Source organism: Neomonachus schauinslandi, chromosome 6, assembly GCF_002201575.2.
Source record: "Neomonachus schauinslandi chromosome 6, ASM220157v2, whole genome shotgun sequence".
NCBI lineage: Eukaryota > Metazoa > Chordata > Mammalia > Carnivora > Phocidae > Neomonachus > Neomonachus schauinslandi.
The window spans coordinates 67,120,925-67,147,964 of NC_058408.1; the positions used below are offsets into that span (position 1 = coordinate 67,120,925).

General features: G+C 42.4%; 1 protein-coding gene across 1 annotated transcript in view; it reads right to left on the bottom strand.

Annotated features, from left to right (window-relative positions):
- DNAH14 (dynein axonemal heavy chain 14) overlaps nucleotides 1–27,040 on the bottom strand; it is a 325,270-nt gene that overhangs the window by 176,572 nt on the left and 121,658 nt on the right. Inside the window, exons 25-35 of the mRNA XM_044916203.1 lie at nucleotides 21,434–21,538; nucleotides 21,230–21,348; nucleotides 20,422–20,496; nucleotides 14,668–14,755; nucleotides 11,553–11,806; nucleotides 6,836–7,067; nucleotides 6,096–6,149; nucleotides 4,652–4,797; nucleotides 2,386–2,454; nucleotides 1,575–1,761; nucleotides 668–744 (exon numbers count right to left, since the gene is read on the bottom strand). Of these exons, the coding sequence (XP_044772138.1) occupies nucleotides 668–744; nucleotides 1,575–1,761; nucleotides 2,386–2,454; nucleotides 4,652–4,797; nucleotides 6,096–6,149; nucleotides 6,836–7,067; nucleotides 11,553–11,806; nucleotides 14,668–14,755; nucleotides 20,422–20,496; nucleotides 21,230–21,348; nucleotides 21,434–21,538 (1,406 nt within the window). The remainder of the gene's footprint in view (nucleotides 1–667; nucleotides 745–1,574; nucleotides 1,762–2,385; nucleotides 2,455–4,651; nucleotides 4,798–6,095; nucleotides 6,150–6,835; nucleotides 7,068–11,552; nucleotides 11,807–14,667; nucleotides 14,756–20,421; nucleotides 20,497–21,229; nucleotides 21,349–21,433; nucleotides 21,539–27,040) is intronic.

Genomic DNA, 27,040 nt, shown 5'->3' on the forward strand with positions numbered 1-27,040 from the left:
AACCTTAGAATCTGCTTTTGCCCCAAAAAAACAAATGAAACCTTTGGTATTTTCACTGGGGTGTATTTCCATTCATAAATGAACATTTAGGGTCTTTAAATCTTTAAGATGTTATGATATTAAGTACATGATATATTATTTCATTTATTCCTATTTTCATTTGTGTCCTTTACAAATGTTTTCTTCATATGTGTTTTACATATTTCTCATACAGGTATATTCATATAGGTTTTACACTTCTCATTAAATTACTGCACTTTTTTTTTTTGCCGACTCCCCACTGAGCAGGGAGCACAATGTGGGGCTCAATCCTAGGACCCTGGGATCATGACCTGAGCTAAAGGCAGATGCTTAACCGACTGAGCCACTGAGGTGCCCCCTAAATTACTGCTCTTTTAAATGAGGGCTTTAATTACTGTGTATCTTTTATTATTTAAAGGTAAGATACATTTTTTTAAAGAATAGGTTCTTCGGGGGAAAAGTACCCAGGGATTCTGTGCATTTTTTTCTTCCTCTTCTTTCACGTTCTTAAACATCTCTACCATATTTCACTGTGACATTCTGGGAGCTCCCTGTTTTATCTTGTCATTGTTACTTAGACTTTTACCAATTATTTTCCCTGTGTTGTATAACTCCCTTTGACTTAACGATTCAAAATTCAACTCACCATTTAAACATCTGTTTCTTCTTTCCAGCCATTATTAAAACGGTCTTCAGAGACCTCAAGCCAAAATCATAATGATCCTATAAAGCATTAAAATATCTGAGTTATTAAGTTTCTGAAGGAAAAATGGGATGACTTGGAAATAAATGCATATCCTATGCAGTTAAATCCCTAATCTGTACCCTGTGGAGAGAGACCGTGATGTAACTCAAGAAAGCCTGCATTCAGCTTCCAATGCCCTCACTTCCCCCACCAAACTGATGCCCCTAAATCTCTTTCTTAAAAGAGAGAGTCACAAGTATTAAAGCTGTTAAAAACTATTAGTATCTAAATTAAATTTTCTCTGAACTGGAGAGAGGAACTGAAAGAATATGATAAAGAAGAACACTTAGTGTGGCTGGTTGTCCAAACCATGCTGAGTCATAAACAAATACTCATTAAGCCAGCATATCCCAGAACAGTCATTTTCAAAGCGTGGTACTCAGATCAGCCACATCAGGAACTGTTGAGAACCGGTTAGAAATGCAAATTCTCAAGGGCCACCCCAGACAAGCTGAAGGTTGGTGGTAAGGTCCAGTGATTTGTGTTTTAACAAATCCCCCCAATTATCTCGAAGCACAAAAAAGTGTGAGAGTCGTTGCTATAGAAGCTAACTCCCTCGTACGGAGGAAGTAGTCCATGATTTAACACAGCGGCTTCTCTATCATTCTCTCCAGGTCCCGGATGTAAGGCTTGCAACCCTACTGATTTTACACACCACCTCACATCCACGCTGGCTCGCCACCTTGAAGCGCTGATGGGATTCTCACTCCGTTATTTCCCCAGGTCATCCCTGGTCTAAATAAGACCAGAAAAGTCTTATTTAGAATTTTCTATAATCATCTTTACATTGAGAGAAGCAGTTTGTTACCTGTTGTGAGAGCTGCTTACTAGCTAATTCATAAACGCTAACCAGCTTTCCAGAGAGTGATTTTGCAGATTTGAAACCAAGTGAAAACAGCATAATTTCAGTAATCATTTGATAATGGGGGGCCATCATTGCCACAGGGCGAAACAGAGACTTTAAGTTATCTGGGAGTTCTACTCGACCTTTGTACCTTAAGAGGGTAAGAAAAACAAAGAAACGACAACAACAAAAAAGCAGTTTTTCAGTTTTCAGGTTTTCTGATGAGGGACCACACAATATCGTTTTCCCCAGAATAATACTGTTCGCTTCCTACGTGACCTTCATTTGGGAAAACAAGCGTATAAGACAGTTTCTATTGTACTTTTCATCTCAGGAGCTTCCCCCTCTACCGACTTTTCTTTCTGTGCCTCCTCCCACAGTGCACCTCACATCAGGTTGCTCCTGCCCCGACTGTCACCACGTTCTCTCAACAGGTGTTTACTGAGCCTGCCCGGCCTCCACTCCTTATAACCACCAAGTTCCCTTCCTTCTGCTACTCTCCGCTTTTTTGTCTGTCTCCTTTGTGACCAGCAGCTAACCTTTTCCTTTCTCTCTGGCTATTCCTGAAGTGAAAATGTCCCTCAGTCAGAAACTTAATGTGAGACCACCCATGTGGACGAGTATGGAGCTGTAGCTGTTTATAAGTGTGCGGGCAGAGGAGGGAGTCAGGTGGTGGCGGTGAATGGTACATTACAGTGTCATACAACTGAATCATGGCTAACATCTCAGAAAACGACTTTGCCTCCATTCCTAACTTAGATTAACTGATGCTTACCCAGGGTTCATGGTGACAAATACTGCACAAGACATGTTGATACGAATTTCTTTTCCTTCCAGTACAAACCTACAAGACATTGGAAGGGGTTCAGAATGAGCACCCCCCAAAATGTACCACTTCATTATGTGCATTATTTTTAGCTGAAGACAATGAAGGCCCAAAAGACTCAGAAAGAGCTTTTTACCTCCCCCCTTTAACTGTTTCTAAGAGTTTAGACAGAGGGACAGGTCCAGAAAGACAGCTCTCACCAGAGACAACTACAGAGAATATGGGCCGGGTGTGGTAAGTTGTGGGGAGCTCAGCAGACCTGTTCATTCAAATTCCTCTCTGTCCCGCTGTCTCTGCAGGGCACGACAAATATTTGTTCACCAAACATTTACTCTTTCCAGTTCCCTGTGACTTCTCTTTCTTCCCTTTGAAGGCCCCTTCCCCCTTCTCCTTAGCTCAGGATGGCATACAAACCTTAATTGCCTGTCTCTGAACCTCTCATATCTGTGTGAGGCTCATGTATGTACACAATTAACCTTTTCTCCTGTTAATTTATCTTATGCCAATTTAATTAATAGACCAGCCAAAAGAACCGAGACAGGTAAAGGAAAAATTTCCCTCCCCTGTCCATTACAGTATTCATTACTAAGAGAACTGTTTTTTCTAAGTCAAAGTATGTTAAAACAATAAGCGAGTTTGGGAATGTTCCTAAGGCTGTGTTACACTTAAATCCAAACAGCACATGCTGGGAAAAAAATAATTTTAAAAGGGGAAAGAAAAGGGTCATCTTGAGCCAAAGTTGTGAGCCCTGCTGGGGTTCAGATTTTTTTTTTAAAGATTTATTTATTTATTTGAGAGACAGGGGGAGAGAAAGTACGGGTGGGAAGGGCAGAGGGAGAGGGAGACAGAATCCCAAGCAGACTCACAACCCCCTGAGATCAAGACCTAAGCCAAAACCAAGAGTAGGATGCTTAATCGACTGTGTCACCCAGGTGCTCTGGGGTTTCAGATTTACTTGATCATGTCTAAAGAGTTTGTAGGGCCTAAGGCCAGAAGGCAACCACCTGAATGACCTGATTGAACAGGGAAAAGAATCCGAGGAGACCCTCGGACACAGAATTCTCCCTGGGTGACACCACAGAGCAAAGAGTGGCCATGGCACAGAGTTCTTGTGTTAGCACACAATGCAGCCTGCCCCCAATTCCCCAATCAAATAATTTTGGGACCGCTGTGAAGTAGCACCTTGGCCTGGAGATTAGGGTCCTGTTGTCAGCACCCGAGATAGGGACCATGGAGAGAAATGCTCTGGTGACCTTACGGACAGGTGAATCCAGTGAGGGTGGTCGAAGCTGGAAAGGGAAAACACTGGGAACAGAAGCTGAGGACTCCCTGGACAGAACAGAGGAAAGCCTGGCAGACAGTGAGGCGCATTTGAGAACTGGTGACGTGTGGCCTCCTGTGACCCCCACTTACACCCACAGATGTGTGAGGCCTTGCGACACTGACTCTCATGGTGGGAACAAAATCCTTGAGAGTAAAGCCAGAAGTGAGCGTCCATTAGCCTGAATTAGAAATATGGGTGGGGGTGGCGCCCAGCTGGCTCAGTCAGAGGAGTGTGTGGCTCTTGACCTCGGGGTTGTGAGTTTGAGCCCCGCGCTGGGTGTAGAGATTACTTAAAAAAATAAAATTAAAAAAAAAGAAATATTAGATCATAATAGAAATTTTACACCCACAAATTCAATTATGCCCATAAAGTAAATCATGTGAGTTCCTGAATTTTTCTGAAGAGAAAAAAATTTTGCTTAGATTAGTAAATGTTAGTAATCCTAACATACAAATATTATTTTTACAGGATTTTTAAAAAAATAAAAGTATATTAATTCAGAGTAATGGGATAAGAGAGGCTTCAGGTATGTGGCCAGTATAATTTGTTTTTTAAAAAGCTGTAGAATTAAAGAAAAATACTTCAGTTTCTTCAAGTGCAACATCATAACATGGAAAGGTACTAAGGGAATTTAAACCCTGAAGTAAAAGTAACTGGATAGATCTGTGACCTGTCCTGGTGGCCCAGAGACCGTTCCAAGGCTAGACGGGAGCCTGGGTACCCTAGGCTGGCATGAAGGTTAGTTACATATGTTTGCACGGTACTTGCCCAGCAAAGGAGACATCCAAGACGTCATTCCTTTTGGTCTGTGTTTAGAAAGAAAACAACACCCAAGCCCTTCTTGGAGAAGAAATATCGAACATTAAGTGACCAAACACATCCACCCTGTACCTGACAGAATAGCTGTCTTTTGCTGCCTTGATTGTGAGGATCTGCGAGGCAATCACCGAGAGGACCTGCACATCAATCCAATTGAACTCATCCAAACAGCACCACGCACCTGACTGCACCAGTCCAAAGAAGAATTTTCCCATTATCTTGAAAACAATTACACGTGGGTGAAAGCTTTCCATAGGCCTGGGCTCCGTGCGGCTCCGCAGTTCCCTGAGGCCAGTGCACGCCCTCCCCGCCCCCCCTCCCCCAGCACACTGGGCACAACCGCGGAGCGCCCCTGGCAGGTGCAGGGCAGCACGGCCTGTCCCCCAGCATGGGGAACCTAGTGATGCCTATGTGCCGGCAGTTGAAACCAGCAGAACGCTGTAGGCCCAACACAACACATGTGGATGAATACGGGCGAGGGAATGTCTGCTCTCGGGGCAGAGCGGGGAACACACACCAGAGCCCCTTGGGCCCAAGACACAGAAGCCGGTTCTTCCCACTGGCTGTGGGAATCAGGTCGTGTCTTGCCTGAACATTTTGATATTTCATTTATCATGGGGTTTCTGGCATTAATTTTGATTCTAAAAAAGTATTGCATTAAAAGATAATTTATCTTGATTAGCAGGTTTCTTGGCTCCCACTCCACTGCTCCCAGCCCTGCTCACCCCACTGGAGGGCAGTTCCCAGGGAGGAAACTAGGGACCCTATGTCTTAACAATACTCATGCAAACAGCTGATTTATGTTTATTGATATTTTTAATGTGCTGAGCACAAACTGAAAACGCAGGATCTCACAGGTAATGTGCTTTTAGCTGCCAATACAATGACTGTAATAAAAGGTAAATGGTTTGACTTAACATGCACAACAAAATAAATGGGAGTGTTTCGAAACTTTAAGTAAATCTGTGACCGGCACAGAGGTACAGGACATTTCAATAAATATTTCAGAATGTTATGAGCTATGTCTTTGGTAATATGCCACCAAAACAAAGTAAGGCTGACATAAAATTGTAATCATCAATACAAACCCTGACTCAAATTTCTGTGTTAATTATAATAGCCTCATTGTTCTTAATGATTACCTTTTCAGTAAATAAAAGTATAGGGTTAGAACTTATAAAATAAACTTAGATTAATAGAGCAGTACTCTATTTTTTTAATAAATTCATGTTCCATATCAGATTTTGTTTGGAAAAATCCCCCTGTCAAAAAATTTGAAAACCACTGTCTTAAGAAGTAGTTCAGTTGCATAAAAGCAAATTGCATAGTGTTTTAAGTTTCTATTACATTCTAAGTTTCTATTCTATTAATTTAGAAGAATTAATAGCATTTACAGTTCTGTTAATACTTAATGTCTCTCTAAGGGAAATATTTTTCTTGTTCTTTCAATCCTTAATAAATTATTTCTTTTACGTGCACAATATTTTTTTCTTGCATGTATATGAATAAGCTTTACCTTATAATCCAAATCCTCAAAACAGCTGAAGACCACACAATGTTTGCCTAAGGACTGAGAAACAAAGAAATTATTTTAAAAGATCTCTTGAATTATGACACAAAATACTAACACTAAAACTTCCAGAGGAATGCCTTTACTCTTTTGAGAAAACTGCAATTTCCAGATGAATTACATACCAAATTTAGAAATTCACAAAACTTAGGAGAGTATAAATGCACATACACTATTAAGTTAGGTTGATTAGTGCATGGAACACTAAAGTCATGTTTTTAAGACACGTAAATGAATAAAAAACTAAGAAAAAAGCATTTCAATGATGTCGTTCCAGGACATCCAACTATATCTTCCACTTTCATCAGTTACTTGTTTCTCCCTGTGTCTGTCTATCACACACACACACACACACACACACACACACACACACACATATGACCCCAGGTTGAAGTCTGTGTGTAGCTCAAAATCACCCATAAATGAAGGGCAGGATGCTACCATTCACTCATCAGTTAGCACAGTCAAATCCCAAGTAAACAGAAGCATACTTGGCCTGCAGAGGTCCCACATCCCAGCACACAGCAGACATGTAGTGACTGGATGAATTACATGACTTAACAAATGTGGTAAGGTGTTTGTTAAAAGTTACAAACATCTTAATAGCAGGAATGGTGTAAATTTAAGATACTGTTAAGGTTTGCGTGACCAGAACAACCAGTATTTTTGGCTACCGAAGCACTTACTTTGGCTAGATCTTTGACACTCTCCGTTTTGCCCGTGCCGGCAGGGCCCGCAGGGCAACCTCCAAGATTCAGGAGCAGTGCTCCGGTGAGGGTGAGCCAGCACCTGTTAGTAAGGGGCGTAACAACCAACCGGGGAGTGCAGCCCAGGTACTCGTAGCCATACGTGAAGCTGGCATCTCCTTGAGACACGTAGCACAACTTCTGTTTGTCATTCCATTTATACTGCAAATGCCTGAAAACAATATTGTAAGTGTGCATATTATTTGGGCAAAATTAGTTTTAGTTTTCACATGTAGAAACATAACAAAGATTAACTGGGATGTTGACTAAAAAAACAAAAACGTTAAAACAAAATGAAAAGCGCTATGGACAGTTCATCAGTGACGATGTTAGACATGAAATATTAGAACTCCGAATCCTACCAGCATGAGAGCAATTTCCCTGCGAGGAAAACGGTCTCTCAGAGTCCTGCTGCTATGCTGTGATGTGGGCACTGCACAAACAGAGGATTTATACAAGAATCATCCCCAAGAAGTGTATTATGGTTTTCAATAAAGATGTGGCTCAGACATTGTTCATTATAACCAGGATCCTGACCACAAGGGTAACTCAGAGAGATGCTATTGTGATATTTATCTTAGGAACACTGAGAATCATGTGGCTACCCGTAAGTTTTCTCCTCTATAAGGCTATGAGTAAAACTTGCAACCCAGTTGTAGCTTTAGAGTATGTATTCTTTTTCCCCAGATTTACGGAGATATCGACCCAGACCTTAGTGCTAGTTTAAGGTGTACAACATAATGATTTGATATATGCACATACTGTGAAATGATCACAACAGATTTAGGTAACATCTATCATTCACATAGTTATGAATTTATTTTTCTTGTGATGACATCATTTAAGATCTGTCTTAGCATCCTTCAAATATACAATCAAGTATTGTTAACTATGGTCACCACACTATCCATTACATCCCCAGAACTTATTTATATTGTAACTGGAATTTGTTACCTTTGACCTCCTTTATCCATTATCCACATCCCCTGCCCCTAGCCTCTGGCAACCCCAATCACTTCTCTGTTTCTATGAATTCAGTGTTTTTGGGTTTCACATATAAGTGAGGTCACACATTGTCTGACCTATTTCATTTAGGATAATGCCATCAAGGTCCATCCGTGTTGTAGCAACTGGCAGGACTTCATTTTTTATGGCTGTGTGATATTCCATTCTATACATGTACATTTTCTTTATCCATTCATCAGTTAATGAACGTCTTGGCTATTATAAATAATGCAGCGATGAACATGGGGTACAGATACCTTTTTGAGATAGTGATTTTACTTCACTAGGGAAAATATGAAGAATTGGAATTGCTGGATCATATGGTAGTTATAGTTTTAATTTTATGAGAAAATGCCATACAATTTTCATAGTGGGTGCACCAATTTACATTTCCATCAGTGACGTATAAATTTCTCTTTTCTCCACATCCACACCAAAATTTATTTCTTGTCTTTTTGATAATAGGCATTCTGACAGGTATGAGGTGGTATCTCATTGTGGTTTTGATTTGCATTTTCCTGATGATGAGAAGTGCTGAGCAGTGTTTCCTGCACCTGTCGGCCATCTGTATGTCTTCCTTGGAATATGTCTATTCAGTTCCTCTGCCCATTTTTTAATCCAAAAAAAATTTTTTTTGCTATTGAGTTGTAGGTGTTCTTTATATATTTTGGATATTAATCCCTTAGTGGATGCATGGTTTGCAAATATTTTCTCCCATTCAGTAGGTTGCCTTTTTATTTTCTTGATGATTTCCTTTCTTGTTCAGAAGCTTTTGGTTTGATGTAGTCCCACCTGTTTACTTTTGTTTTTGTTTCCTTTACTTTTGATGTCAAATCCAAAAATTATTGCCAAGACCAATGGCAAGTTTACTGCCTTATGTTTTCAAGTAAGAGTTTATGGTTTCAAGTCTTATGTTCAAGTCTTTAATCCATTTCAGTTGGTTTCTGGGAGTGGCATGAGGTAGGGGTTCAGTTTCATTCTTTGTGTGGGGATGTCTAATTTTCCCAGCATCATTTATTGAAGACATTCTCCTTTCCTCATTTTATATTCTTAGCTCTTTTGTTATATATTGGCCATATATGTGTGGTTTTATTTCTGGGCTATTCTGTTCCATTGGTCTATGTGTTTGCTAATGCCGTACTGTTTTGATTACTACAGCTTTGTAATATAGCTTGAAATCAGGAAGTGTGATACCTCCAGCTTTGTTCTTCTTTCTTAAGACTGTTTTGGATATTTGAGATCTTTTGTGGTTCCATACAAATTTTAGGTTTTCCTATTTCTGTGAAAAAGGTCACTGGAATTTTGAGAGGTTTTGCATTGAATCTATAGATGACTTTGGGTAGCATGGGCTTTTAACAGTATTAACTTTTTCAATCCTCAATCATGGGTTGTCTTTTCATTTATTTGCATCTTCTTCAATTTCCTTCATTAATGTCATAAGAGTTTTCAGTGTACAGATATTTCACCTCTTTGGTTAAATTTATTCCTAAGTATTTTATTCCTTTGGTGTAATTGTAAAAGGGATTGTTTTATTTCTCTTTCTGATAGTTCATTGTAAGTAGACAGAAATACAACTCATTTTTGTATATTGATTTTGCATTCTGCAACTTTACTGGATTCCTTTATTAGGACTGTCAGTTCTTTGGTGGCATCTTTAGGGTTTTCTACACATATGTCATCTGCAAAGAGAGAGAGTTTTACTTCTTCCTTTCTAATCTGCATGCCTTTTCTTTCTTCTTCTTATTTAACTGTTCTAAGATCTCCAGTACTATGTTGAATAGAAGTGGGGAGAGTGGACATCCTTGTCTTGCTCCTAATCTTAAAGAAAAAAGCTTTCAACTTTTCACTGTTGTGTATGATGTTAGCTGTGGGCTCCTCATATATGGCTTTTACTGTACTGAAGTAAAGGAATGATAAACTAAAGTAAAAGCTATCTGCTATCCTAAGACCCAGGATTTGTTTTATGATTCAAGTACTAAATCATCACTTAAATTTTAATTTCCAGAGCTTTACTCACCCTGTTATTCTTCCCCTAGAACAGGGGTTCCCAAACTTGCCTGATATACTGCACCTGTAGTATATCAGTAATTTTTTTCTTGATTACCCCAGTCAAAAGAAATACTTCACAGTTAATTTCATTAATTTTTAGGCCCAAAGCAGTTTAAAGGTATTTTTGTCTTAATGAACTTGGTAGCTTATTTTTAAAATATATACAAATAAATTGAAAAGAAAAGAAATTTTTATTTCATTCTTGAATAATCACCGTTACTTACTAATGGGATGTGTGTACCTGTCGTGCACTGCACAATTTCTCAAACCCTAGAATCAGATAGGATACTGTTAATTTTGTTTCCTATACCATGTTTTCATTTAGTGCTTGCTTTTTTATCAGAGCAACTGCCCAAAACATAGCTTTGCAAGAATAAGAAATCATCATTATGATGATTCTAATGCTTAATGGTCTAATGTTAAACTTGTCAACTACTTTGAACTACAAGTTTGCTTGGTGTCTGACACATGATACATATCCCTCTGAGTCCTTCAAAAGTTTAAAATGTTTTGCAGTGAGAACTCAACTCTTTGAGTTCCTATGGGGCCTTGGGGCACTTTGGCATACAACTTGGGAACTGTAGCCCTAGAATCATAGATGCTCACAGAGTTGATTAGAATCATGTCTTTCCTATTTTACTTTTCTAAGTATGCTCTTCCACCTGTCATTTTCACTTTCAAAGAGAGTTACTAGAAAGTAATAATGACATACTGAACTTTCGGGTGATGGTTCATCAATACAGCATATTTCTTTGGCAATAATTAATTAAAAGTGGTATACAGTTATACTTCTGCAGTAAAATGAACATGTGAATATATATCAAATATAAAGTATTCAGTAAAATTCAAGTGGTGTTAGTCAAATATATCAGCCTCTCTGCTCCCTTTTCCCTAGAGTTTAAAGGAAATTGTCACATCTAAAATAAGGAAATTGTCACATCTAAAATAAGGAAATTTATACTTGTGCAGAATTTCTTTAAAAATTAACTTTTCTTGAGAATCAAAGACCTTATGCAGTCAGGACAGTTATTTTTCCACGAACAGAGGAATCTTTAGAAAAAAAAAAACTCAGAAGTTTGAAACTTCACATTTATCATAGGAATCTTATGCTTGCTCTCCTCTTCTCCCCAGGGTCAGTGGCTCTATTTTCCTACAGCTTCACACTTGTGGTGTTTCATATATGAAATATATATGTATGAGTATATACTATACCAGGCTCCTGGTAGAAGAAAGGAAGCTCTGAGGTACTGAACTGGCTAGAAATGTTCTCTGGTTTGTTTCCCAGTTTAGAGTATTCCAGAACGGACAGCACACAGGGGAGAGTCGAGGCCTGAGGGAGGTCTGCACTCTGGCGGAATGATGGGAGGAGCGAAGCCGATCCAGAAAGATGAACGAAGTTAAAATGAAGGGAGGGACAGCGGAAAAGAGAAGGAAGAAAGCACAGGCATAGGGTACTCAAACTGACACAGTTTGCCCAGAATTTCTATAAATCCCAGAACATTCAAAGGCAGGTTTGACAAAATTTGCGGTAGAGAATGAATCTACCTAGAGGTAGCTGTGTGACGAGTTATTTTAGGCAGAGTCGTAACTGGGATCTACTTACCTCGTCCACTCAAAATCGCCCACACTGGAGATGCCTTTCAGCAGTAAATCTCTCACGATGTCTCTGCAGTGCACGCGGAGCGTGAGCAATGCTCCCAGGACAACCTGCATGCGGGAGTTATTGGTGTCCAGCGCCACCAGCTCAGCAATCTCTTCTAGGTGATGGATCACGCCAGCATGGACCTTCTCCAACTCTGCTCTTGAATGAGAACTCACGAAACTTTTGATGCAATCATTATAAAACATGATCTGGCTCTGAAAAATTAAGATAGAAAGATGATCATTGAAAAATAAACTTTATAAATTAAACCAGATGTTTTCATGATGTCTGTGTGTGGTGTGAGTATGTTTGTGTGTGAAAGAGAACTTACACATTTGAATGTATTTGAGAGTTAGACACTGAATTTGATTAATGCTCGTGGGGCCTTATTTTTTAATAAATTGAAATATATTTACCACCAATGGTTCTACTTTCGAAATCAGATATTCTTAGCCATCATCACTAGACTGAGTAATAACCCAGGATAGTAACAATGGTAGAAAACTCCAGCATGAAATTAGGACTGTGTGCTGAGCAGAACCCAGAAATACTCTTCCTAGAATACGTCGTCTGTGATAATTTTCAGAAAGTCTGTAGGACTTCTGTTATTTGATCCATCTTTGAGGCTCTCTCCCTATGTGCCAGAGTTGTTTTAAGAAGGCCACTGGCTTAATGTCACATTGACCTGGGAGTCAGTGAAGGGGAATACGTCGGGAGGCTTGTAGGTTTCTGGCCCGTGATTGGGTGAACTGTGATTTCGGTCCCTAGGATAGTACCTACCGAAGGAAGAGCGTGCTGCAGGTGAAGGGGCACAGTGAGTTTGTCTTGGGATTTCATGAATTTGAAGTGCCTAAGGCTATAAAGAAATAAACACTGGAATATTTAGCATAGGGTAAGAGGTATAGCAGTGGGACTTTTTTCCAGAGCAAGGTAAAAGGGGAGAGGATGTGGAACCTGATGCATCAGTCCGTGTTCTTGGCTGCATGCAGCAGAAACCAACTCTGACTTTCTGAGAGGATGTGGCAGATGGACAGGAGGCGAAAGGCCGTGGCTTGGGAAGTGGGCAGGAGCGGGTCTGGGCCAGGCGGCAGGAACCATGTCACGGCCACAGCACAGAGGAGTCCGCTCAAAAGCCACTGCCCTGCTGCGTTTGAAGCATTTATTCAAGAGTCACAGCCTCACAGAGAGCATCTGATGGGCCGGGTCCCCTTGCTAGGCTGCGTCAGTGTGGGCTCTGGGGAGGTGGGCTGTGAACCAGATCTTTCTTTCCTTAGACAACTAGAAGGGAAATGTCCACTGTTGTGGCTTGGATAAATCCGCACTGAAATTCTCAGTGGCCAGAACATTCAGGCACGTTATCATCCCCACCCCCGCAGTGCTCCACATGCAGAAGCGCAGGAGAAGGGGACATTGTCAGTGGTGCACTGGGATGGGAAATTAGCAGCAGGCTGGGCAGACAGGGGAGGAAATTTGGTAAAGTCTGTTCAATGATTTCAGTTCAAGCCACTTCTTATTGGTCAGCATATTTGGAGGACCAGGGACCTGGGGATGATCTTCTCTTTGTAGAGCAGATCTGATTATCTGGATGCCTGGTCAACCACAGAAATGTCCAGACTGATTCATCATCATTTTGCTGCCTTTGTAGACAACAGCTTAAACAAGTCCTCGCAGCTCAGGATCTTCGAGTATTTTATCAATATTCAGTCAAATGCATGATGAAAGGGACCGGGGAGATTGGACATCATTATTTGTGTGCAGAATCCCAGGTGATCTGAACAGAGACGTGAGAGTTGCGGTGGGGCAAGGCACAGTGAAAAGATGTGATGCTATCTTTAAATTTAATAGAGTCAAGTCTGCCTTACAAACACTTGATGATGGTACCTCATGGGGCTGGGCTCCATCAGGGCAGGAGAACCACTGTCCCCAAGTGCGTGGGGACTCTCATCACCGACAGGCGTAACAGACTTTTCAGACCTCTCCAGAGCATTTTAACATGACAACCGCTCACTATCTCCAGAGGAAAGTCAGTCCAGTTCGCCCTCTGCTCCCGTAGCTTCCAGGACGCCTCTGGCATTGTCCTTCATGGAGCCCCTTCCTTCGCCTGCTTGCTAAATGGGGGATGTCCCCTGGGGTCTACCCTCGTCCTTCTCTCATTCTACATGGTCTACAGGGGAATTCCCTACTGTCCTGGCTTTAACCACTACTTCACGAGCTCTCCAAAGAACCCCGTGTTTTGGCTTCCTTTGCTATCACACACACCTCGTTTCTCTTCCTCCTTTGCGGTCCAGAACAGTGACACTTGGCAGAATGAAGGCTCCCTGGAAAGACATCCTTGAGCAAATCCCCAGAGTCTGTGCCGTTGCCACCTGACATGGCAAAACGGACTTCACAAGTGTGATGAAATCAAGACCTTCAGATGGAGAGAGTATTCTGGGTTATCTGAGTGGGGCCAGTATGAACGTGTGTACCCTTAAACCTGGAGAACTTTTTCTGCCTGCGAGCAGAGGGAGGTTTGACTACAGAAGAGCAGACAGATGTAAACACGGCTGGCTTTAAAAATGAAGACATGCCAGTGGCCTCTAGAAGCTGGGAAAGAGAAGGGAAGGGACTCTGCCCTGAGCCTCCAGGAAGGAATGCAGCCCTGCCGACACCTTGATTTTAACCAGCGACTCCAGGGAGGCCTTCAACCCACTGCGAGATAACAAACGTGTGCTGTTTTAAGCAACTAAGTTTGTGGCAACTTTTTAATGACAGCAATAGACACCAAATACAATGCAATAGAGGGATATCCCTGAGAAAATAATTTATGACTTATTTTCATTCAACATTTTATTATGAAACAATTTTAAAACCATAAAAAAGTTGAATTATAAAACAAACACCCATATACCCACCACCTATATTCTAACTAATTTTTTGTTGTATTTACTTTCTCACATATCTGTCCGTGTATCCATCCATCCGTCCATCTCATTTTTTGATGCATTTCAAAGTAAGTGACATGTATCAGTACCCATTGTAATGGTTTATTTCTAAATCTTTGCTTTCTTGGCAGAATAGCCACAAACTAACTCACCACCATGAGGACCACTTGTCCTGGATGAGACACCACCCATGTAGAAAAAGTCTGGCAGCTCCAGTCTTCGACCCCTTGACTTACAAACCTACAAACAAAACATTTTATTTCTATTATTACGTGTAATCATACTGGCCATTTAATGATCAAGCATGATAACATCACGAGGGGATTTTCCTTTAGGATCTCTGGTTTTTTAATTCTAACTTAGGTATATGTGTATGGGACCAAATGCTAGAGTTGTTAGAGCCTTATTCATTCATGCATAACGCGTATTCCTTAAATTTCCCTTTAATAACACCAGTACTTCTCCAGTAGAGCCACTGAGTTTCTGGGGTGGTAAAACTAGAAGGGGGAGATGATACGTATTAGCTTTGAATTTCCAATACTAGCAATGACAAAATCAGTATTTAAAATAATTTGAAACCATCAAATGAATTTTAGCAGTAAAGCCTTGCATTTAGCTTTAAAAATTAATCATAAGGGGGAAATACAAGTCAAAACCTCAATGAGATACCACCTCACACCAATCAGAATGCCTAAATTTAACAAGTCAGGAAACGACAGATGTTGGCAAGGATGCGGAGAAAGGGGAACCCTCCTACACTGTTGGTGGGAATGCAAGCTGGTGCAGCCACTCTGGAAAACAGTGTGGAGGTTCATCAAAAAAGTTGAAAACAGAGCTACCCTACGACCCAGCAATTGCACTACTGGGTATTTACCCCAAAGATACAAATGTAGGGATCCGAAGGGGTACGTGCACCCCGATGTTTATAGCAGCAATGTCCACAATAGCCAAACTGTGGAAAGAGCCCAGATGTCCATCAACAGATGAATGGATAAAGAAGATGTGGTATATATATATATATACAATGGAATACTACTCAGCTGTCAAAAAGAATGAAATCTTGCCATTTGCAATGACATGGATGGAACTAGAAGGTATTATGCTGAGCGAAATAAGTCAATCAGAGAAAGACAAGTATCATATGATCTCACTGATATGAGGAATTTGAGAAACAAGACACAGGATCATAGGGGAAGGGAGGGAAAAATGAAACAAGAGGAAACTGGAGAGGGAGACAAACCATTAGAGACTCTTAATCTCAGGAAACATATGGAGGGTTGCTGGAGTGGAGGGGGGTGGGAGGGATGGGGTGGCTGGTGATGGACATTGGGGGGCGGTATGTGCTATGGTGAGCACTGTCAATTGTATAAGACTGATGAATCACAGACCGGTACCCCTGAAACAAATACATTATATGTTAATTTTAAAAAATTAATCATAAGGAAAAAATAGGATTCATGAAAAATATGCAGACATTTTTATTTAAGATCAAGTTAATATGTGCCAACAGAGTATGTCTGCATATTGTTACAGTGGGTTTGTTTCACTCAGAAGTGTTTAGTTTCTACATAGTCAAATCGATCAATCTTCACATTTCATCACTGACGTCATATGTCGGAAATTCTCGACACTAAACTTCACTCATTTTCTTCTCCTTCGATGACTTCTTTTCTTACTTATCAACTTAATTTAGAATTTAGTTTACTGGGGCACCTGGGTGGCTCAATCGTTAAGCATCTGCCTTCAGCTCAGGTCATGATCCTGGGATTGAGCCCCACATCGGGTTCCCTGATCCACGGGAAGCCCACTTTTCCCTCTCCCATTCCCCCCTGCTTGTGCTCCCTCTCTCCATGTGTCACTCTCTTTGTCAAATAAATAAATAAAATCTTAAAAAAAAAAGAATTTAGCTTACTTTTAAAGTGAATATTTGTCCCTCTAAATTTTGCTGTAATTGCAAATGGTGTCTGTTCTTATTATTTTCTCATCACTGCCACTGGGGAGAAATAGGTTTATAACAACTTTCTATATATTTCAAAACAACATCAGTGGCAAATGTATGTTTCATCAATTAAAACGACCTTTTATTTTATGTCTTTGTTTTCTTTTTGCTTGCTGTTACGTGACCTGTCTTTCCTGCTTTTATTCACAACTTTGTGTAGCACTGCTTTATCTCTCAAACAACATGTAGTTCCATTTCTCTTTTGACAAAATCTTCTTTTAATTAAGATCTTACTTCTATTTTGACACTTGCCCTGTGTTTATATTTATATAAATACACACACACACACACAGCACACTTATTTTATTTCCTCCAGGGTTTTGGAAATATTTATTCTGATTTTTTATAGTCTCTTGGGAGAGAGTGGATCAAGATTTTTGACCTAATAATCCTGTCTTCATCGTGAACCATATCCCTTCAAATGACAGATAATATATGAATACTATATAATAATACCTATGTCATATATATTCTACATACACATATATGTACATGCACACACATAGAAAACCCTGGAACACAAGAAAGTGTGCTCCAGGGCATCCACAACTTGAAAAGTTGGATTGAATGATAGAAAGAAGAGCAGAGCCACCAAAGAACACTCCTGCCAAGTTTGACACACCCAAGAGGGAGGCGGGATTGGCTCTTCGGGACGATGAGGAGAGAGCTTTCTTTTTTTTTTTTAAAGATTTTATTTATTTGCGAGAGAGACAATGAGAGACAGAGAGCATGAGAGGGAGGAGGGTCAGAGGGAGAAGCAGACTCCCTGCTGAGCAGGGAGCCTGATGCGGGACTCGATCCCGGGACTCCAGGATCATGACCTGAGCTGAAGGCAGTCGCTTAACCAACTGAGCCACCCAGGCGCCCGAGGAGAGAGCTTTCTAAGTAGGGACTGCAGTGGCCTCTGCCTGTCCCCACACCCCCGCCCCCTACTCAGCGGCTGGTGGCCACTGTGAATGCAAATCTCCGAGGGCCAATGAGACTGGAGAGAGAAGCAGAGTAGGGCCTGCAATCACACCACACATCCTAAAACACGGTGGGAAGCACAGGGAGGAAGAGAGGAAGTGGAGAGAGGGGAAGAAAGGAACCAAAGTTTGTCGACCCCGGCATTTTCCCATAAGACATGGCTGGTGTATCTGAAACAGCGCTGGAACCCATGCGCCGGGGAAGTGACAAAGGCAGTTTGCAGCGTCCAGGAGAAATGGAAAGGAACATCCATGCACTGGAAGGTGTGCCACTCCCAGCCTGGGGCTGCGCATCCGTCCTGCAACCCGCAGCCGTGCGCACAGGGGGCCTCTGTGATTCCCAGGAGCACCCGCTGGGAGAGGGAGAGGGGCTCGCCGGTCTGACTGTGAACGGACAACCAACGGAAGCAGGAACCTGGGGAAGCAGTGTTAACAAAGCTCACGCAGCCACAGACCGCTCCTTTACCGGTTCTAACACCGGCTGAAGCTCTCGGAGATCAGGGGCATCTCTGGCATCTGACAATCGCTCCACCAGCAGGGCGTGTGCCGTGCGAACATGCTCTGGTGAGATCAAACACCGCCAGGCCCTGCGATATTTGATGAAAGAGAAATCATTTCCCCAAAGGGAATAGTGAAAGTATGTACTCAAAAGCTCAGAAAAGGTTCCAGGTAGAAGACACTGTTTTGCCAAATTGAATGCGTGATGAAGATAATACCTCACCATTCTGTCACGTGTGAAAACAAAAATGATGCTTTTTCCAAAACCCAGCGTCAAAGGGCAGCCCCTGCTCTGTGTCCTCCAATCCCAAACGGCTGTCCCCTGATCTCTACCCAGCTGTAATCAAGCCCCACACTGCAAGGCCTGCCTGAAACCAGACTGCAACAGGACACACATCCCAGTTTAACCCTTCCTCGCCTGGGCGCTCTGGGGGGGCTCTCAGTAGGGCTTCTCCTTTACCCCACACACTCAGCTCTGTCTTATCAACACGTTGTTTGGGTCACATTTTGGGGAGCTAGCATTCAACAAATTGGATTTGAACTTAAAATTAATTCCGTTCAACTAGCCTGCAAGAGGGAAAAATAAAAATATTTGCCACTCACAGATGTTTTCCGGAAAATATTACTTGGAAATATATATAGCACAAGGAAAACAAACTCTAAAATGTGAGACCTATGAATCGGTAATGAACAAAAACAAAACAAACCAAGAACCTTACTAAGATTAGATAATTACTGATCCATAAACTGAGAACTAGCGTCATTTGGAATAAAATCCTGCATGATTACAACAAGGAGGAGGTGATGGAAGGGTATTATGAAGTGATCCATGCTCACTGCGGACAAATCAGAGATATTTACTGTAGGCTTTGATAAAAATATGTTTCACTTTGTACATTAACATTTAAAGAGTATTCACTAGATAAAAGGAACTGCTTATGACTTTGGCATGGCTGCCCCAAAAGACATGAAGAAACTCAATATAACAACAGTAAGTGAAACCCCCCAGACCAAAAGCCTGGTGATTGGAAGACATACAATGGGATGGGAAGCAGTGAAGCAGGAGGGCACATGCATGCAAAGGGTACCTCAAGAGTTCAATGAAAGGACTCTTTGCAGACATGGGGACAAGGTCAAGGGAGCCAACAGGGCTGGTGACACAGTTATTTATTAGAAATAAATGCTAGAAATTAAAAAAAAAAAGGGTAAGGACAAACCCACAGAAAAGGAGGAAATGTTTAATACAGTTTTCTAGAAAATAAAGTAAGTGGACCAAAAAATGAACAGGAAAATCAAGGGAAGTTCAACATAAGGAAATTCATGACAACCACAAATTAAAGGCAAAAGAGTATTTGGGTTTCTTGACAGATTCATTAAAAAAACTTTGAACAAATGAGACATCCTTTAATTATTAAAAACTTTACACACAAGGAATAGAATAAAACTCTTTACTTTGATGAGGGGTATATTCCAGAAATCCAAGCATCATAACAAACGATGAAATGTTAGAAATGTTCCCAGTAAAATTAGGAACCAAAGAAGGATGCTCACTGTCATCTGTACTTTTCAACACTGCACAAAATTTATCATCCTAAATAACAGGAAGAGGAAGAGACATTTCTAAAAGGACTGTAAAAAAAGAGAAAGAACTATCATTAATAGTAAATGATCAGATTGTCTGACAAAAGTCCCAGTGCAACAAGTGAAAATCGGTTTGTCCCTCAAGTGTCCAGATGCATTTTTCAGGGTTCCTTGCCCTCACATGTAGACATCTGGCTCTCATCACGTCACCCCAGGGAAGAAATGGAGCCAAGGAAAGTCATCCTGGTTATTTATGGAGTAAGTAATAATCTGCTCTGCTCTAGAAGTCTTGTGTTGGCATTCAGGATCATATTCATAAACATAGATATTAAAACCCCAAGACTAATAAATAGCCTTTCTATAACCAACCACAAATAATTAGAAATGCACAAGACGGCTCTAGGAAATTCGTTGAAAAGTTCACGCTCTGAGGCTCTTTCTTCACTCTAAACGGACTGGAAGTTACAAAGGAGAACATTACAAGGCCTGAACCAAGCAAGCACTGTGAGGAAGCAGAAGTGGGGTGGGCTGCAAACCAAGCCTGCTGCACATGGGGTCCTCAGAAAGCAGGCAGCAACGTGCCGCCACGAGTCCAGCTCCTGGCCAGTTTGCAGATAGGCGTGAGTCCCAAGCACACAGAACCCGCCCGAATGCACTCCCTGATCATGCTTTCCAACTGAAATATTCACACTGTAAAAAAATGCTTATTTTCCCTTCAGCCATGTGCTGTCATGTTCTATCAAAACCCATTTCATGAAACTTTACTCCATACATTTCTGTAGATACTTCCCACTTGGATTAGCAGATAATTAACCAAGCTTAAATATATATAATGTAATCTTAGGGTTAAAAATTGTACTCACTTTTTCAGCACATCAAACATGCTCTTCTCTACATTCACCAGCCACTGTTCCACAGCACTTCTTACACGAATTTTCCTACAATTTTTTCAAAAATAATTTGCAAACAATTTTTATCCATGTTTCACTCCTTTGATAAGGCTGTAGACTAACTTTTCTACACTTACACCATTCACAGGCCAAAGGACCATAATTCTCTAATTTTGTTTTTTCTAGATCTCAATTTTGAAAGCTATGCAGACAAAATATCACCTAACTTTAGGGAATTCTGACATCGAAACCATGGATTTACAAAATTAAGAGGTTCTGGTAAAACGTGAACTGACGAAGTAGGTAAGTTATATCACAAAGCTCTTTAAACAGCCAGCTGAGGTCAGGGTTGGGTTAGGGACTCTGGTGGATGGGAACACTTGGACGCAGCATGTTTTCATCAACTCCCATCAGGAGCCACATGCCACAGGCTGGCGGGCAAACTGGACCAGTGTGGTGGCAGGACCCAGTTGTTGACACCGGCCTGGAGCTGTTCACAGCCAGCCGGGCCATGGGGTCAGGGACTGGGGGCAGCATTAACAACACCAAATAAATAGTAAAGTTCCTTCCTAAGTGCCTATAATAAAACCCCATTTTGGCATTCAGGATAATACCAATGAATATACACATGGAAAAGTAAAAATCTGCATTAAGTACGTATCTTTGAAGAGACAGTTTGCTTAGCAAACTTCTATGAAATATCAGAAATTTCCAAACAGAGGTTTTAAATAGTGAAGTTTTACAGAGTCTGAATGCTTAATTCATAACACATAGGTCCTACTTGGGCAACAGAAGAGTCTCCCCCTCAGCAGATATGAGCATTATCACAGCAGGAGGTCCGATTTCTTGTTTCCATATCAGTAATTGTTTTATATTTTCAAAACACTTCACAAGATGAGGCTGTGGACCAGAAACAAGCATCAATAACACTATAAAATTCTGACCTGGTTGGGAAATAATGTCACTGAGCAGAGAATAATATTACCTGTACAGACTCAGGAGTTCCGCTATCAGCTAGAATATCAAGGAGTTCAGCGTTGCTAAGAAAGTAAAATCTTGGGAAAATCATTCTTTTAATTTCAAGGTAGTCCTGTCCAGAACCAAAAGAAACTGCATTTCATAATGTATGTTTAATCATGATAGGATCACAGCCTCATTTGGGCCTACATTTGCACACAAAAAGCATGATATTTAAATTGCAGTATACATAGTAGCAGGAGTAAAACTAAGAGCCCATGCTTAATTGATTCTTAAATTGCTAAATTAATTTTTCATAAAGACAACTAAAACAAATGAAAGTAAAACCCAAAAAACCCCACCCGTGAACACACACACACACAGACACCCTGCTGTACGTCAGATCACCAGCACTGACTTCCCATGCCCCCACCTTTCTGCTTGTTTCCAGTCCTCAGGGAATAAGTCGTCACGTCACGTCCCTGCTGCTGCGTACACAGCCCCTCCAGCCCCAGCCCTGCCCACCGCTTAGCTGCACTCACACCTGTCTTCACTCCACTCCCCCTTCTCCAGAGGAGGAAACGCCTGTTTCCACATCCCAGGCAAGCCATCCTGTGTCACTGATCACTCTCCTACACTTGCAAGCTCTCCTTTGCAACAGGCTCCCTTTTACCTCTCTCTCATTAAAAATATTCGTAAGCAGCCCCCTCTCGCACTTTGTTTTTCTCTAGCTACTGTCTACTTGCCCACCTCCCCTCCACGGTCACAGTGCTTGAAAAGATCGTCTATTCATGAACAGACATTTTTCTAATGAAGACATCCAAATGGCCAACAGACACATAAAAAAGTGCTCAACATCGCTCGGCATCAGGGAAATCCAAATCAAAACCTCAATGAGATACCACCTCACACCAGTCAGAATGGCTAAAATTAACAAGTCAGGAAACGACAGATGTTGGCAGGGATGCGGAGAAAGGGGAACCCTCCTACACTGTTGGTGGGAATGCAAGCTGGTGCAGCCACTCTGGAAAACAGTATGGAGGTTCCTCAAAAAGTGAGGAAAATAGAGTTACCATACGATCCAGCAATTGCACTACTGGGTATTTACCCCAAAGATACAAATGTAGGGATCCGAAGGGGTACGTGCACCCCAATGTTTATAGCAGCAATGTCCACAATAGCCAAACTATGGAAAGAGCCAAGATGTCTATCGACAGATGAATGGATAAAGAAGATGTGGTATATATATACAATGGAATATTATGCAGCTGTCAAAAGGAATGAGATCTTGCCATTTGCAACAACGTGGATGGAACTGGAGGGTGTTATGCTGAGCGAAATAAGTCAATCAGAGAAAGACATGTATCATATGACCTCACTGATATGAGGAATTCTTAATCTCAGGAAACAAACTGAGGGTTGCCGGAGTGGTGGGGGGTGGGAGGGATGGGGTGGCTGGGTGATGGACACTGGGGAGGGTATGTGCTATGGTGAGAGCTGTGAATTGTGCAAGACTGCTGAATCACAGACCTGTACCTCTGAAACAAATAATACATTACATGTTAAAAGAAAAAGAAGAAGATAGTAGGAAGGGAAAAATGAAGGGGGGGAAATCAGAGGGGGAGATGAACCATGAGAGACTATGGACTCTGAAAAACAAACTGAGGGTTCTAGAGGGGAGGGGGCTGGGGGGATGGGTTAGTCTGGTGATGGGTATTAAAGAGGGCACATTCTGCATGGAGCACTGGGTGTTATATGCAAACAATGAATCATGGAACACTACATCAAAAACTAATGATGTAATGTATGGTGATTAACATAACATAATAAAAAATAAATTAAAAAAAAAGAAAAGATCATCTATCAACTCGGGGTCTTTGCTGACTCATCTCTCAGCCATCCCCGGGCCCTGCCGTGCGGCCCCGCTGCTGCGTCTGACGGTTGGCTCTCTCCCTCATTCTGCCTGGGAAGTCACTCTCCTGTTTTTCTTCATCCCTCGGCCACTTCTTACCATTTGCTTTCAGGATCCCTCATGGTCCCCACACTTGAATGCTGACATGGCGCACACCCCATCTCTCCTCCGCCTGTCCTGCTGGCTCTGTGGCTCCTGTCACTTTTCCCTGCCCCAGATCTGTATACCCAACTGCTGATTGCAGATGTTCATTTGGCTGTCCCATAAGTCTTAGATTTTCAACATGTCCAAAACGTACTTATTTCTACACAAGCCTCTCCCTCCTACTTCCTCTCTCTGCACTGGGATCCCCTTACACTTGGGTGTCCAAGCCAGAGATCTCGGCACAAGCCTGGACCTCCTTCCTCTCTCCTCCTCGTGCCCATCTGAAGCTCCTGGCTCCACCTTCCTTAACCCCTACCACTGTCTTACCTTAGTCTCCCAGGATTTCTAGTCTTGTAACGGGGTTCTTTTCATCTATTCTCACTGACCACCCCCCTTCGACACATAACTCTATGCTCTCTTCTAGGGATACATTTCTAAATCAAATCATTTCACTCCCCTACTCAAAATCCTTCATTATGATATTCAAGGCCCTTCATCATCTGGCCCTGCCTCCCTGGGGAATCTCATCACTTAGCCATTTGCAAACTAGGTTCCATTGGTACCATCTTGTTTATGTCTCTGGAACATGCCACACTTGTTCATGGTTGCAGATCTGAACTTCCCCCTTGCCTAGGATGCTCTTCCCACCCAGCCACCCACACACAGTGACCCTTTTACCTGCCTAACTCACACATTCTTCCAAAACCCAGCTGAAGGATCACTTCTCCCAGGCTGGGTTGATCTCTCTTCTTTCATGTGACCATACCACCCAAACTATCACAGCATACATCACATGCTAGTATCTCTCTACTTTGGTTCCTATAATAGATCTTGAGTTCTGTAATAGTAGGGAATTATCTTGGGAATCCCAGCATGTAGCAGCAGTACCTGGTATAAAGCAGGTGCTCAATACGTGAATAAATGGAAAATTACTGGTTGGTAATGATGCTTAGTAATAGTCCAAAGAAACGCTAGAAATAATTAGAGGGTTTATCTCAATCTTTACTCAGTAAACTTGCTATTATTAACCAGATCATGGATTCATATAGCAGAGGGTCTTCCTAGGCAGAGAACTTTCTATAGGCTGTAACTACCATATGTGGGTATTCTGGAGGGGTCATCACAACCACTGTGACTTGTGTTCAACAAGGAAAAGATATAAAAACCCAGAAAGAGATCTTGGTTTATGAAGTGAAGTGAATATATTCACCACGAATCTCAGATATTAAAACCCGGTATTTTAAAATATGTATGTCTAGCTGACAATTAAGTGTTTTGGCAATGTTTAAATATATGGAATCAATAATTTATAAAATCATCAAACAAGGACTTCTGGGGAAATGGTGGAGTAGGAGGACCCTGAGCTTACTTTGTTGCCCCGGTAAACCTAGATAACACCCACATCAGCATAAATAACTCTGAAAATGACCTGAAGACTGCCAGAACAAACCCCACAACTGAACGTAGAAAAGAGGCCGCAATGAAGAAGAGAGGAAGGGCAGAGAGGTGGTGGGGAGCTAAGTGGACTTGTGGGTCTGTTAGTAGAAGAGAGACACCCACGAGCACAGATGGGGGTGCGGAGGGGGAGAAACAGACCCTCTCACAGGGAGCCAGCATGGGGCAGATGAATCCTCCTAACATTTGGCTTTGAAAATGAGATGGGTCAGATTTTGCGAGTTCTTACAACCAGCAGGACTTAAAACCTGGAATTTTAAACATCAGTGGTTCAGCTCTGGGAGAGCTGGGAGGAAGAGAGGAAAGGGAGTCCCCACCGTTAAAGAGACTGCATGACAAACAGCCCCACAGAGATACAGCACAGAAGCTGCAGTTTGAAAAACACCTGGGGCGCACAGGAAAGCGTCATTTACTCATCTCAGAACCTGTGTTGGAGTGACAGAGATCAGTGGGGGACTTCTCCAGAAACAAAGGAGCTGGCAGGTTCCATTTCCCTCCCCTAGCATAGATACTCTGACACCAGCTGGAACTAACTTACTAACAGCAACCCCCTCATTCTGGCGTGGACATGCCCCCTCCAGCCAGACCTCAGCTCCAGGTCCCCTCACACAGCAGACCTGCACCCCTGCCCACATGCATGTTGCAGATCCACCCTCCCCACCCCAAATGGGCCCTCAGCAGGAGCCCGTCAAAGCGGTGCCACAAGCCTGGTAGTGTGTGCGCAGCCCAGACAAGGGTCAGCACCACTCCAAAAGTGAGTCCTGTGGGAGGGAGATTTGTTTACTCATCACAGAGCCTGTGCTGGAGGGACAGAGATCCTCAGGAGACCCCTCCAGGGACAAAGGAACTGGCAGACACCATTTCCCTCCCCCAGCCCACAGACACCTGTGGGAACAGCACAGCTGGATTGCTCCCCACCGAGGATCCTAACAGCGTGCTCTGCCCCCCCACAGTCCTCTTCACACATGCCCCTTCCCGCCAGTCCTCCACCTCAGGTCCTCTCCACGGCAGACCTTGCAGACACTGCTAAGACTATGTACCCCGCACCCCCCCGCTCTTCTGCAGACCTGCCAGTTCCAACATGCCCTTGGCGGAGCCTGTCAAAGCGGTGCCACAAGCCTGGCAGTGTGTGCGTGGCCCAGACAAGGGTCAGCACCACTCCAAAGTGAGTCCTGCCCCAGGGAGAGGGGAAGATAAGCACACACCCGTCTGACTGTGATCCCAGCAGTGGGCTGAGGGCAGGCAGCTGGTCTGACTGCAGGCCCCACCCATGAACAGAAGCTTCTCTGGGGACGACACAGGGACAGGGCCTGCAGTTTGGTGCTACTGCATCTCTGGCAAATGCCTGGTCTGACTCAACTCCAGCCCAAGGCAGCCCCGGAGCAGCCCACTAACACCACGGGCACCAGACTCTGCCCACAACAGGCAGGGAGCCATTGCAGACAACAGGACTGAAGGCAAACACATCCCAGCCACAACGGGAGGACACCCCTGGGGCAACACACATAGGAGACACCCCCTGAAGCACCAGGTTCTGGGGAACAGACATTGCACTGCAGGACCTCTTCATAAAGCCACTACTTTCAAATGCAGGAGGCGGAGCTGACTTTCCTAACACAGAGAAACAGAGAACGCAAGAAACAGAATGAGGAGACAGAGGAATATGTCCCAAATCAAAGAACAGGACAAAATCAGAGTAGGAGACCTAAGCGAGACGGAGGTAAGTAATATGTCTGATAGCGAATTTAAAGTAATGCTCATAAAGATGCTCGCTAGAATTGAGAAAACAGTGGAGACCTCAGTGAGACCCTCAACAAAGATAGAAAACATAAAAAGAACCATCAGAATGAAGAACTCAATAACTGAAATTAAAAATACGCCAGAGGGTATAAATAGATTAGAGGAAGAAGAACAGATCAGTGACCTGGAAGACATGTAATCAAAAGCCATCAAGCTGGACAAGACAAAGAAAAAAGAGTAATAAAAAACGAGAACAGGTTAAGAGAACTCAGGGACACCATCAAGCGTAATAACAGTCACATGATAGTGATTCCAGAAGAAGAACAGAGAGAAAAGGGGGCAGAACATTTATTTCAAGAAATAATAGCTGAAAACTTCCTGAAT